General features: G+C 49.6%; 1 protein-coding gene across 15 annotated transcripts in view; it reads right to left on the reverse strand.

Annotated features, from left to right (window-relative positions):
- Positions 1-15000, reverse strand: part of foxp4 (forkhead box P4) — a 149886-nt gene that overhangs the window by 47880 nt on the left and 87006 nt on the right. For 11 of the 15 annotated variants that reach the window (XM_048254885.1, XM_048254887.1, XM_048254883.1 and 8 more), the window contains exon 4: positions 6804-6926. In XM_048254885.1, the coding sequence (XP_048110842.1) occupies positions 6804-6926 (123 nt within the window). Of the gene's footprint in view, positions 1-6358; positions 6389-6428; positions 6465-6803; positions 6927-15000 lie in introns of those variants that run through there. The other 4 variants (XM_048254893.1, XM_048254894.1, XM_048254891.1 and 1 more) reach the window with 2 other exon arrangements.

Consider the following 15000-nt stretch of genomic DNA (forward strand, 5'->3'; position numbering starts at 1 on the left):
GGATGGAGGGAGGAAGAGAGCGAGAGAGACAACGGGAGACAAAGAGGGAGAGAGAAGGAGAAGTTGAGTGTGTTTGGTGTCTTTAGGTTTCTCTGGGTGAGTGTGTTTGGTGTCTTTAGGTTTCTCTGGGTGAGTGTGTTTGGTGTCTTTAGGTTTCTCTGGGTGAGTGTGTTTGGTGATTTTGGTGAAGGTAATTTCAGACAAAGCAGTTTCTCAGATCAAGCGGCACCCAGACGTGTTGACCTCTGCTAAGTAACACCGCTGCATGCAAAGGCCCAGCTGCATCTTGGGAGTTTATTCTGTCCACTGCCACACAAAGGCTTTGGTGACTCATCGAGAGAGCTGAAGGGCTTGTTCAGGCAGATAATAGACAGTAGAACCTCCCTCTCTCTCTTTTTCTCATTCTATCACTCGTTCTCCCTCTCTCCTTTTCCCTTTCTATCACTTGTTCTCCCTCTCTCTCGCTCGTTCACACACACCACACATCCACATATCCATTGCACAGAGCTCCCCCACAGCTCACAATTAAAATATCTCTAAACACACACACACACACTCAATACATCCACTGCACACACATCTGATGAGAGCTGTCCCTCACCTCTGCCCCTTGAGTCATGGGTATGACGCACACTAAATCAACCAGGACAGCCACGATTAAAACATCCCCACACACACACACACACACACACACACACACACACAGTTACATTTATGCACCCTGGAGTGTGTTTGGGGCATAATTATTTTCCTCCTGGTTTGACCATAAAGGGACGAGCAGTAGCATGAGCCAACAGGACGGGTCCAGCCCCGGGCGGTCAGAACACTTCAGTGCAGCTCGCGGTCTTTAAAGAATCTTCTGGAAACACCTGGTGCCACCACCGCTGTGGTGGGGGGGGGGGGCAGGACTGTAAATCAGCTGCCTGTCCAGCGCTCACCTGCTTCAAACACACCTGAGGGGGTCTACACCCTCACACTCACACAAAGTGCATTGCATTCACACACTCACACACAGGTGAGCTCGTACACAAAAGTGTACATATTTGTAGAAACAAAACACGTGCACAGATGTAAACAGGGGTCACTAAAGTACATAATTATGGCAAGGTCACACACACACACAATGTCCTGTATAGAAATTTGTTTGAGTACCAGTAACTCATTAGCAGACCGGTCTTTCTGTGGAGCAGGTTGGATGTTAGGCAGTGTGTGTGTGTGTGTGTGTGTGTGTGTTTGACCGGTGTGCTTAATGTGGTACAGGACTGTTGTTCATGCTCTTGCTGTGTGCGTGTGTGTATTCTGTAGAGTAGAATGTGTGTATGTGTTCTGTTGTTTACTCAGTAGAAAAGTGCTGTTTGCTTTCTGGTTACTGATTGTCCTGTTCAGTAAATGAGAAATCTAGATCTGTACACAAGGAAACTCTCAACCTATCTCTGCTCTCTCCCTCTCTCTCCCTCTGTGTGTGTGTGTGTGTGTGTGTGTGTGTGTGTGTGTGTGTGTGTGTGTGTGTGTTTAGATCTGTACACAAGGAAACTCTCAACCTATCTCTGCTCTCTCCCTCTGTGTGTGTGTGTGTGTGTGTGTGTGTGTGTGTGTGTGTGTGTGTGTGTGTGTTTAGATCTGTACACAAGGAAACGGTCAAGCTCTTCCTGCGGTCATACTTTAGAAGACCAGAACAAGGAAAGATGACGAAGAGACCACAGGAGCCCTTTGAGTGCTCTTATCTGTGTGTGTGTGTGTGTGTGTGTGTGTGTGTGTGTGTGTGTGTGTGTGTGTGTGTGTGTGTGTGTGTGTGTGTGCGCGTGCGTGTGTGTGTCTGTAATGCGCTTGTGTGTGCGTGTGTGTGAGTGCTCTTATCTGTGTGTGTGTGTGTGTGTGTGTGTGTGTGTGTGCGGTGTGTGCGCAAGGTGTGTGTGTCGCGTGTGTGTGCGTGTGTGCGTGTGTGTGTGTGTGTGTGTGTGCGTGTGTGCGCGTGTGTGTGTGTGTGTGTGTGTGTGCGTGTGTGGTGGTTGGGGTCCAGTAAAGATGTGATCATTGGTTTGATTTGCATCCACAATGAGAGATCCAGGAACCTTGAGTTAAACAAGTGTTTGAGGTCAGAGGGCATCCCTCAGGGGGCTGTAAGGGTCATGGATCTCACCTACTGCTATTTAGTGTGGCGTGCAGTGCATTATTATATTATATTATTATTTTATTACTACACATAACTACACAAACATGGCAACACAACACAAGCGTGTCCACAACAGTCACTAGCACCAGTCAAGAAATCCCTGCATAGAACAGAACCCTCTTTAAAAGCTTAAATATAAAAAAAAACACACACACAAACACACACACAAACATACACACACACACACACACACACAGAAAAGAACCCTCTTTAAGAGCTTAAATATGTATATGAACATGATGTATTCAAATAATTATACAAGGGCTTAAGTACGCAATTGGATATATTTAAAATATATAAAATATACACATGCTTTAGTATTCAGTAAGGCATAATATATGCAAACAAATAAACAAGTAACTAAGATATTTCTTTTTTAAATATATTTTTTTAAGATGACTTCCTGTTATGCGTCCATGTTTGCTTTACACTTAGCTTGCTTTCATGGCAGACTGAGAGAGGGTCTGGCCAGCACCCAGTTCTGCACACACACACACACACACACACTCAATGTGTAAGCAAGCTAACCGCAAACTTTGCCCAAGGCCCAGTGATGTTTATTTTGCTTCCAGATTATTAATTTAGTAGGAAGTTAAGATTAAAATCTGGGCCCCACCACGAATGACCTGTCGGACAGCCCTTACATGTTGACCGAGGGGATGAACTGTGAGGGGTGGTGGGCTGAAAGGACAAGTGTATGCATGTGTGTGTGTGTGTGTGTCGCCAAACACACTGAACGGGAAGGAAACAGAGAGTGCGTCCCCACTAACACACCTTATAAAGAGTCCTTATCTTACCTTGTCACTGAGTGGGTCTGTGTGTGTGTGCGCGTGTGTGTAAATTCATTGACAATATTCAAACAATATTCAGGGGCTTGGGTATTCTGGAAGTTTCACATGTAACTGGAATCTTGTTGTGTGGAAAAATTCTGATGCACATTCTGTGTGTATGAGTGTGTGTGTGTGTGTGTGTGTGTGTGTGTGTGTGTGTGTGTGTGTGTGTGTGAGAGAGAGAGTATGTGTGTGTGTGAGAGAGAGTGAGAGAGTGTGTGTGTGTGTATGTGCAACTCTGCGTCTGTATGGTACCACACAGAGGGTGAGTGTGTGCTTACAGGAGTCTGTGTGTGTGTGTGTGTGTGAGTGTGTGTGTGTGTGTGTGTGTGTGTGTGTGGGCTGTGATCCTCCCTGGCTCTCCTTGATGTCTCTTAGCTCACACACTCCGAGCGTGCCAAGCCTTTAGACTCGCTTTCACGTCTGGGCCAGGAAGCTGCGAGCCATAAATATGAGACACGATGTCTAAGTAGGGAGACGTGCCTCACACACACACACACACACACACACACCGACTTAGTAATAAGGAGCATCTGACCCAAGGTGGGCCGCTTTCTTTCTTCTCTTGAGTGGCTGCATCAGTTGACGAAACAGCGGAATCTGTGTGTGTGTGTGTGTGTGTGTGTGTGTGTGTGTGTGTGTGTGTGTGTGTGTGTGTGTGTGTGTGTGTGCCCCACGTCTAGCCGGTCACCTAGCGACAGCTCCAATCTCTCCCAGTGATGCAGCCCACTGCCTACCTGTCAGTTTGACAGCACGGGGTACCTGTGTGTGTGTGTGTGTGTGTGGGGGGTGTGTGTGTGGGGTGTGTGTGTGTGTGAGCGAGCAGAGGGCAGCTACTCAAGTAGCAAAACTCCATTTAACGCCCCACGGACGTCTCTGCTCTCTCTTAGTGCATCTGTTCCATTATGTCCCTGGCTTCTCTCTCTCTCTCTCCTTTCCTCCCTCGCTTCTCTCTCTCCTCCTTTCCTCCCTCGCTTCTCTCTCTCTCCTCCTTTCCTCCCTCGCTTCACAGGCTGAGTTAAACTCTCCGCCACGCGCCAACAGCACATATACACGCAGGCATACCCCCCCAAACACACACACACACACACACACACACACACACACACACACACACACACACACTACCACTAACTCTCATTACCCGGGCAAGTCGGGCGCGAACAGTGTGGTCTGGTTGGGGGAACAATTAAAAGGATAATTACGGGTTTTTTAATGATTTGATTCAGTGGGCCCTTCACGTGTGTCTGTATATGTGTGTGTGTGAGTTGATTCAGTGTCCTATGCCACGTTCGCTGGCCACACTGAGAGCCAGTGCCCTTAACTCCCCATTACCCTGACCTTGGCTTTAGTTAACGCAAGATGGAGGAGGAGAAAAAACAAATCAGCTGTGATATAATTAAAGGTTCGGGGGAATGAAAAGGTTAAGGTGCAGAACACACACACACACACACACACACACACACACACACACACACGAACACACACACACACACGAACACAGAACATGTAAATCATATCGGTGATTATATGCCTATGGATTGAATTGCATTGTGCACACACACACACACACACCCCTGCCCCACAAACCCTCCCACACACTGTGGGTTGTGTGATGTAGAGGCCACATGTCAAGTGGTGGCGCGCGCACACACACAAGCGTTTTGATAACTTCATTCCGTGTGTGTGAGAGCCTCGCGATGCGCCTGTGCAGCCCGTTAAAGCCGCTGCTTTTTACTGACCAGGTAAAATGGGCCATGAACAGCAAGGAGCCTGGGCTACATATAAGACCATACACCACCAACCAGAGAGAGAGAGAGAGAGAGAGAGAGAGAGAGAGAGAGAGAGAGAGAGAGAGACAGAGAGACAGACAGACAGACAGACAGACAGACAGACAGACAGAGAGAGAGAGAGAGAGAGAGAGGGAAAAAGAGACAGAGAGTAAAAGAGAAAGGGACAGAGAGGGAAAAGAGAGAGCGAGAGAGAGATGGAGAGAAACAGAGAGAGAGCTAGGAGAGGAAGATTCTTAAAGAGGCTGCTGCATATTTTCATTCTGATAAGTTCTTTGTCCGATCTCCCCCACAGGCCTCTTGCAGTCGCTCCTTATTAAATCAACTGTCTGTCTCGCGCTACGTGCCCCAACCCAGATCCCATTATTTATTTAGCTAGCTCTGCCTGACAGCACCACACCCGCACTCTCCCTCCCTCTCTCTCTCCATCCCTCTCTCCCTCTCCCCCTCCCTCTCTCTCTCTCCTTTTCAAAAGAGCGTGTCCAATCACAGCCGCTCGTTTACACGAGAGGAAGAGGTGGAGATTGGGTGAGGGGGGTGTGGGACATGACCTCATTTCTATCAGAACTGGAGGTGAAAAGGTTGGAGGGTGGAGTGTGTGTGTGTGTGTGTGTGTGTGTGTGTGTGTGTGTGTGTGTGTGTGTCGGCAGCGCAATGTTAAATATTTGAGAGACGTGTTAAGGACGGGGTGATTGTTCAATCATGTCGGTGTGAAAGAGAGAAGGTTGTGCCTCTGAGCCCCCGAGCCATATCATGTCACACACACACACACACACACACACACATACAGGTAAATACAGCATGAACATACCTCTATAAAAACAAATGACTATTTACACTTAGCAAAACACAACACACAGTCCCTCTTCTATACAATAACATGTATATGTGTGCGTACGTGTGTGTGTGTGTGTATGTATGTGTGTGTGTGTGTGTGTGTGTGTGTGTGTGAGGCGATGCCGGGACTCTAACATAAGCTTTGTGTGCCCTGAGGGGGTGTGTGTGTGTGTGTGTGTGTGGCTGCCAAGGGGGCGTAGCTGGGCGGGTGAGAGCAGGTGCCAACAAACATCAAAGGGTCCAGAGCACAGCCATCAATCTGAGCTCAAGGGGCAGGACTGGACTAACCCACACCCCCCACACCCCCACACCCCAATAGCACACCTCCGCAATGCCAGCACTCCTCCCATCTCCTCACAGCAACGTCAGGATCCTCCTACACCCCAAACATCTCCACCCTAACCCCCTCCAAACACACTGTAGCAACGTCAGGATCCCCCCACACCCCAAGCATCTCCACCCTAACATCTGGATCCTCCAATACTCAGTCCTGATTGCATGCGGACGTAGTGATTGGCTGAAAAGTGAGCGAGGAACTGATTGACAGCGCCGGTGTCCAACTGAGGGATGGCTGATTGCTGGCGGACGTGCTGATGCGCTGGCGTCACACACTGTTTGGATACTGATAAAGCAACGTGACCACCACCTTCATGCTTACATGCACAGCACCACCAACTGTGTGTGTGTGTGTGTGTGTGTGTGTGTGTGTGTGTGTGTGTGTGTGTTACCTGCTGCAGCATGAGAGCCTGTTGCTGCTGGAGAAGAGCCTGTGTGTGTGTATGTGTGTGTGTGTGTTACCTGCTGCAGCATGAGAGCCTGTTGCTGCTGGAGAAGGGCCTGTGTGTGTGTGTGTGTGTGTGTGTGTGTGTGTGTGTGTGTGTGTGTGTGTGTGTGTGTGTGTGTTACCTGCTGCAGCATGAGAGCCTGTTGCTGCTGGAGAAGGGCCTGTGTGTGTGTGTGTGTGTGTGTGTGTGTGTGTGTGTGTTACCTGCTGCAGCATGAGAGCCTGTTGCTGCTGGAGAAGGGCCTGTGTGTGTGTGTGTGTGTGGTGTGTGTGTGTGTGTGTGTGTGTGTGTGTGTGTGTGTGTGTGTGTTACCTGCTGCAGCATGAGAGCCTGTTGCTGCTGGAGAAGGGCCTGTGTGTGTGTGTGTGTGTGTGTGTGTGTGTGTTACCTGCTGCAGCATGAGAGCCTGTTGCTGCTGGAGAAGGGCCTGTAGCTGTGGGGGGGAGAGGATCTGCTGCATCTGCTGCGGAGTGATCATCTGTGGGGTCATCATCGCCATGGACACAGGCACCTACGGCAACAAGCATATGGCGTGTCAGAGGGAAAAAAAGATCACCGCACACACACACAGATAAATCCTTTGCACACACAGTTTACAGCACGGTCTGTGTATAAAACAGAATTATGGAACGCTGGCTTCACTTGATATCCAAATAAAGTCCGATTTTATGCTTCCTTGGTTTCCTTCTTCCGTGCTAAAACTGTGGCGCATGTACATTCCCTGCCTTACTGAAGACACCAGGGCACATTAAACTACCCACTGTTCTCACACACTCACTCACACACTCACACACACACACACACACACACACTCTTCACACCACACACACACACACACACACACACACACACAGCTGTCATTGTAAAGGACTGGCAGTTTCTCGCAAAGACAACAACAAAGAAAGAAAATGGAAAAAAAAGAGGAAAAAACACACACACACACACACACACACACACACATATCTGGTGATCAAATCTTCGTTCAGATTTTCCTAGTCTTATCAACTGGAAACTACTTCAATAAACATATTACTATGAATCGCTATCAGTGGGATGGGCTCAGTGGGATAGGGAGGAAAACAAACAGTGCGATAAGATAGCCATCTGCAGGGACTGACTGGCAACAGCCTGGAAAACGCAGCGCAATTTGTGGGATGACAGCCAGCCGTTAAAAGATATGATTCGCACAGATGCTAATCTTATTATACATATGCAGCCAGGGGAATCGAAAATGAGGGGGGGGGGGGGGAGAGGGAGATTCGGAGGTGAGGAGGGAGGAAGGGAGGAGAGAGAAAGAAGGAGAGAGAGAAGGAAAGAGAGATGGGCATGAGAAAGAGAGGAGGCCCTGCGTGTGGGAAGGGGAAATTAAAATAGCAGTGAAACGTATGGTCAGTTGCAAGGTCGTATGGTCAGCTCCAAGGTTGTATGGTCAGCTCCAAGGTCGTATGGTCAGCTCCAAGGTCGTATGGTCCAAGGTCATATGGTCAGCTCTAAGGTCACCTCAGAGCGCTCAGGGTCACCGGTAACTGCATCTGACGGCTCTGTTTAAACTCCTCTGTGACGTCTGTCCCTGCGCTGTCTTAAGGAGAGGTATGCTCCTCTTAACGCCCCCCCCAGAGAAGCTGCTTCTCCATGCGCTGATGAACTACAGCGTCACACACACACACACAGCTAGCAGACTCAAACTGCACTGTTATACACACACACACACAGGTAGCAGACAAATTAGTACAGAACAGCATGGCTATGAGGACCTCACAAAGAGGCTAACTCAGTCGAACAGCAGTTAGCCATCATTCAATTACTTAGTCTGTTACGCTGCCACTGTGTGCGTGTGTGTGTGTGTGTGTGTGTGTGTGTGTGGCGACTCGTGACAGAGAGCAGTTGTGTTCTGTTGTTCCACACCTTTTTCAATCTATTTACTGCTGGCGTGGCGGGGGCGAGGCGATCATGTCTGCATGCGTGCGTGCGTGTGTGTGTGTGTGTGTGTGTGTGTGTGTGTGCATGCGTATGTGTGTTAGCGTGTGTGTGTGTGTGTGTGCGTGCGTATGTGTGTTAGCGTGTGTGTGTGTGTGTGTGTGTGTGTGTGTGTGTGTGTGTGTGTGCGTATGTGTGTTAGCACGTGTGTGTGTGTGTGTGTGTGTGTGTGTGTGTCCGCTTGCTCCATAAAAGCAAAGCTATTTACAGTCAGTGGCTGCTCTAACACTGAAATATGAGCGAGCATTACTAGACCATTAATGCCCATATTCATCTGCATTTCCCCCCTCACACAACAGGGACAGGAGGAGGGGAGTGTGTGTGTGTGTGTGTGTGTGTGTGTGTGGGGGGCACACCTCCAGAGCCCAATCTGATATTTGCATTCATTTGTTTTGTGGCTGTGCTTCAGTGCGTCTGTTTTGAGCAGTCTATCTACTCCACACCCAGAGGGGGAGATGAGGGGGGTGATAGATAGAGGTAGAGGAGGGAGAGAGAGAGAGAGAGAGAGAGAGGGGGGGGGAGAGAGAAGGGGAGCTGTCAGTGCTAAATTAAATCTGTAAAGGGCTGATTTGACTTCGTAAGATTGGCGGTAAATACGATGCCTCAGTGGGTCTCCCCCCTCCCACGCTCCCTCCCTCCCTCTCCCTCCCTCAGGAGTGTATGGGTATCATCATGTGCACAGTGCAAGCGGCGGCCCTTGTCCAATCCTTGATTGTAAACCGCCGTATCACGATCAAACAAGCCATCCATATCCCAACACACTCCATCATCAAACCCCTGCGTAAAGTGGGCTTGGCACAGCGTGCATGCGTGCGTGTGTGTGTGTATGCGTGGTCCGTGCGCTTGTGTGTGTGTGTGTGTGCACGTCTCCAGAGAGGGGGGGGTGGGGCCCCTCCCTCACCGTGACAGAGACAAAGGGGGTAAATTAGTGTCCCGTGGAGGCCGGCTGCCATATGTGGCCGTTTTGGGGGTATCCTCTGCCCGTCGGTGCACGTGATTAAGTGCCACTTATGGCCAGTTAGGAGCATCGAACACCGAGCGGTGCATGACTGCATTTACCTGAGCTGCCACCCAGCCACACACACACACACGCACGCACGCACACGGCTTAATCGCTGGTTAAGGCAACACCACAGCATTGTGAGCTACGGCTCCTCACACACAACTGCAGTGCGTACCTGAGCATGGTCTGGCACACACAACTGCAGTGCGTACCTGAGCATGGTCTGGCACACGTGGAGACAAACAGCTGGATGAAGTCCACACGGCAAGCCTCCCATTACAGCTCAGCGTGGTGGAGGCGTGCGACCAACTGACCAACGGCTGCAGTGTTGGAGGCGTGTGCGACCAACTGACCAACGGCTGCAGTGTTGGAGGCGTGCGGCCGACTGAACAACGGCTGCAGTGTGATGGTCTCGAGAGCGCCACCTAGCTGCTCTGTTTAACGGGGACCTGGGTGCAGAGGGGTCCCTGGCAAACGAGCGCTTGGCATCGTGCCCGCTAATCGGCCCACGCTGGTGCCAGTCACGGGTGGAAATGAAACCCCATAATAATCACTTCTCCCTGTGGCAACCCATTCCACGCCAATGACAGCCCATGCATTCTATTATATACACACACACACACGTTGACATCCCATGCATTTTATTGTGCATACACGCTCATTGACATTTTGGAGTGGTGGGTGTAATAATGAGCGGGGCTGTGTGTGTGTGTGTGTGTGTGTGTGTGTGTGTGTGTGTGTGTGTGTGTGTGTGTGTGTGTGTGTGTGTGGAGCTGTGGCAGGGCAGCTGAATATAGAGTTGTTAAGGCCTGACGCCATTAATTGCCCCTATAATCTAATATCACAAAGGCGGCCGATCACCCCGGCTCTGGCAATCGTGCAATTCGACACTAGGGTTTACCAAGGCTGCAAACAAAGGCTAGGCCATTAGCAGTTTGACGGCAGCTAACAAAAGCGCCACACAATGCGGAATTATATTTCCATTCGGCTTTGTCTCTCCGCGTAAATGACTTGCCGCTGCTTTCATCTGCCTCTGAATAGAGCCAGTAATGGGGCCGGCGGAAAAAGCTCATGATTTGAAGTGAGGCATTTATTAAATGCATTTAATTTTTCTCTTTCTCTATTTCTCCTTGTCTTTGTCCCCCCTTCTTTCTCTCTTTGTGCATGTTCATTTAAAAAGAGAGATGTGTGCTAGATTATGGAGGCACTTATCTCTAGGGCAATTGTTCCTACTGTACTTTTGAGAAACTCGGATACACATGCATTAGTGCACACACACACACACACACACACACACACAATTCCATTTCCATGGTGACGGCAGAGAACAGAGGTGATGCCTAATGGAACGTCTGGAGGGGTCGTCACCCGTGGTTTTCGGTTGTGTTGTGTCGAGGCTGCAGGTACACACAATGGGTCTGTGAACATGGCCTTCATATACACACACACACACCGTTGACATCCCATGCATTTTATTGTGCATACACGCTCATTGACATTTTGGAGTGGTGGGTGTAATAATGAGCGGGGCTGTGTGTGTGTGTGTGTGTGTGTGTGTGTGTGTGTGTGTGTGTGTGTGTGTGTGTGTGTGTGGAGCTGTGGCAGGGCAGCTGAATATAGAGTTGTTAAGGCCTGACGCCATTAATTGCCCCTATAATCTAATATCACAAAGGCGGCCGATTACCCCCGCTCTGGCACCGCGTGCAATTCGACACTAGGGTTTGGGCGCCGCGCTGCAAAACAAAGGCTAGGCCATTAGCAGTTTGACGGCAGCTAACAAAAGCGCCACACAATGCGGAATTATATTTCCATTCGGCTTTGTCTCTCCGCGTAAATGACTTGCGTGCCATCTGCCTCTGAATAGAGCCAGTAATGGGGCCATGGAAAAAGCTCATGATTTGAAGTGAGGCATTTATTAAATGCATTTAATTTTTCTCTTTCTCTATTTCTCCTTGTCTTTGTCCCCCCTTCTTTCTCTCTTTGTGCATGTTCATTTAAAAAGAGAGATGTGTGCTAGATTATGGAGCGAGTGAGGCACAAGCTCTCTACCTCCGAATTGTTCCGCTACTGTACTTTTGAGAAACTCGGATACACATGCATTAGTGCACACACACACACACACACACACACACACAATTCCATTTCCATGGTGACGGCAGAGAACAGAGGTGATGCCTAATGGAACGTCTGGAGGGGTCGTCACCCGTGGTTTTCGGTTGTGTTGTGTCGAGGCTGCAGGTACACACAATGGGTCTGTGAACATGGCCTTCATATACACACACACACACACACACACACGGTCCAGAGAGCAAAGGTGAGCCGCAAAGTGCAGGAAGACAATCACACACAGACCCTGGCCTCTCTGGATGTCTGTTTTCTTTGCTGGGAGTTCATGTTATTGGATGTGAGGGTTCGACCATCAACACACACCTGGGGACGCACACGCTAAATGGAGGAACAACCAGCACATGGTGTGTTTGTGTGTGGGTGTGTGTGTGTGTGTGTTTCACATCTCTCTCTGTGCTGGTGTGCAGCTGGGGAGAGTAGCACACACACATGTGCATGAAATCCACCAGGCTGTACTAATCACGGACTGAGGCCCTGATCACACACATCGCTTTGGAGTGTCATTTACTGTGAGCTCTATATGCCTCAGACGCACGCACGCACGCACGCACACACACACACACACACACACACCACTTTGGAGTGCCATTTACGGTGATCGTTATGCGCCTCAGCCTTCAGCTCCAATCTAATCCACACACACACACACTCACACACACACACCTTGTTGTGCATATGGACTCTATTTTGGATGGGAGAATAAATCGGAGGTTAAAAGGTGAAGTGCAATTTTCTTTTTGGGGGGGTGCATGGGGCATGGTTTGTTGTGAGAGAACGGTTTATGCTGCTGAGTGTCCATGGGTCAGGAAGGCAAATGTGCGAGAGCGTGTGTGTGTGTGTCACAACTGTTAATGGAAGTGTGTGTCCATGCATGTGTATGTTTATGCTCATTTGTATATGGGTATGAGTATCTCTCTTTTCAGAGGGATATGAAAATGGCCCTTAATTAGGAAGTCACTAGTACCTCAGCTGATTCCCTAAAGCTGTGTGTGTGTGTGTGTGTGTGTGTGTGTGTGTGTGTGTGTGTGTGTGTGTGTGTGTGTGTGTGAGGGGGGGGCACCTTGGTGTCTTCCCAGTGTCATTAAGATGCCTAAACACAGTCTGCCTGAGTTACCCCGAGAGCCCCCCCAGTACTGACAGGGGTCAGAGAGAGAGGGGGAGAGATCGGAAGAGAGAGAGAGAGAGAGGAGAGAAAAGAGAGAGAGAAGAGAGAAAAGAGAGAGGGAGAGAGAGTACGAGTAGAGAGGAGTCTGGGGAGCAGGGCGTTTGCAGAGAGGAACAGTAATTAGGCAGGCTGTTTGAAGAGCGAGTTAAACTGATTAACGGAGGGAGAAAAGAGAGAGAGAGAGAGAGAGAGAGAGAGAGAGAGAGAGAGAGAGAGGCGTGTCCCAGAGGACTAGGAGAGGAGAGGAAAGAGGAGCTGAATGCCTCTTGCATGTCAATGAGGTTTAATCTCCACAGGCCTCTTCTCATCCACCAGGAATCTGAATTTCTAAAAGCCAACTAACTGTCACTTTCAAACACACACACACACTCAAAGGACACTGGTGACAATCTCGTCATCGACCCCCAAAAACGGAGACATGTCCCTGGCCGCTGGGCTTCTGCTGACCTTGTCGATGGGACCCATTACTCCACCACATTTTACACCTCCTACATGTCAAAACAGCACAGCTCCCAGTGCATTTCACAGAGTGTGTGACCGTGTGTGCGCGCGCGTGCGTGTGTGTGCGTGCGTTGTGTGTACACTCAATCTACTGAACCTACTGAATCACAGTATGGTGCTCAAACCTTTCCACTATGACACATTCCTTGCTACAGCATCCACTCATACACTGAACACAGTTGGACACTGTCCACTGAATCTGCCCCAGAGAGGGGTCACCCAGTTGGACACTGTCCACTGAATCTGCCCCAGAGAGGGGTCACCCAGTTGGAGGTGAAACCCCTGGACATCCCACACACTGGAGCTGCAGCGGAGAGATCTGCTTTTGTTTTTGATTTTCCCGAGGTCTCCGCACCTGACCCACTCCTTTATTAATCTCTCTCTCTCTCTCTCTCTCTTTTCTCTCCCTCTCTCCTCTCTCTCTCTCTCTCCCACTCTCGAAGACACTGGTGTGCGGCAGAGAGTACTCAGGGCGAGGGACGTCCTTCCCCCTCTGAAAGGTCACACACACACACACACTCAGTAATGAGCTGTACACTAAATGAAGGTATTTAAATAAACGGCCCACCAGCACACACCTCCCCGTTCTCTAGAGGGACCCCCGCCCCACGTCATATTGCTGGCTAATTATCACACACACACACACACACTATTGGCACACAAAAGCCCAGAGAAGAGGTAAGTGTGAAGACAAAGGAGGCTGCTGGAGCCTGCAGCTGTGTTAAATAAATGTGTACAAAACACAGGCCTCAACTTTGAAGCGTGGCAGTGCGCTACTGTGCGGTGCGGTGCGGTGCGGCGCGGCGCGGCGTTGTGTTGCGGTGGCTCCATAAAGCAGTAATTGGGACGCGCCGAGTTCCTGAAAGGTTTTTTATTGCTGGGGAGGAAGAATATCCTCGTGCGTGGAAAGAGGGGAAAAGGCGATAAAGTGGCCTTTAAAGTCGGCCATTTCCTGCGAGGCGAAGGGCCGGGGCACGCTAAAGAGCGCACCAGAACACACATCTGACACGGGGTGTGAATTACTATGAAGCTACGCACACACACACACACACTCACACACACACACCTACAACCCTGCACCTCACTGTCACCACATACACACACACACACACAATACTGCCCTGCAGAGTGGAGAACCAGGCTTAGACACTGATCACCATGTTGGGAGACAGTGACACTGATTTAAAAGGAAACAGAAATCACACACATAAACACACACAAACAAATTGACCTCGTATGACGAGCTTAAGTGGCTAAATATACTGGCAAAGTAAATGTCTTTGTGTGTGTGTGTGTGTGTGTGTGTGTGTGTGTGTGTGTGTGTGCTCCACACTAGCTGTACAGGGTGACTTGTGTGTGAGCGTATTGAGAAATGACTGCGTCTTTGTGAGTATACTGTTGACTGAGAGTGCGTACTGTATGTGTGTGTGTGCCCGCATGTGAGTGCATTGTATTCTGTGTATGGTGTGCATCTCTCTTCCTCTCCTGTGTGTGTGTGTGTGTGTGTTTTGTGTGTGTGTGTGTGTGTGTGTGTGGCGTGCCCTGGCAGTGAACTGGATGGGAGTGAAATAGAGAGTGAAGGGGGAAAAGGAACCCATAATCAAAATATAAACAGCCCCTGCGTCTGAATGATCCGTCTTCAGCGGCTACTCCACACACACACACACTCTCTCTCTACTGGCCTGCAGGGACCGCGCTGAGCCACTGGTAATTGAAAAAATGACAGGGAGATTGCCTGAAGTGGAGCTGCACACACTCACTCACTCACACACACACACACACCGTTGGGGACAACATCCCAGCGCTGTTTAT

Source organism: Alosa alosa, chromosome 10 (genome assembly GCF_017589495.1).
Source record: "Alosa alosa isolate M-15738 ecotype Scorff River chromosome 10, AALO_Geno_1.1, whole genome shotgun sequence".
Classification (NCBI taxonomy): Eukaryota; Metazoa; Chordata; class Actinopteri; order Clupeiformes; family Clupeidae; genus Alosa; species Alosa alosa.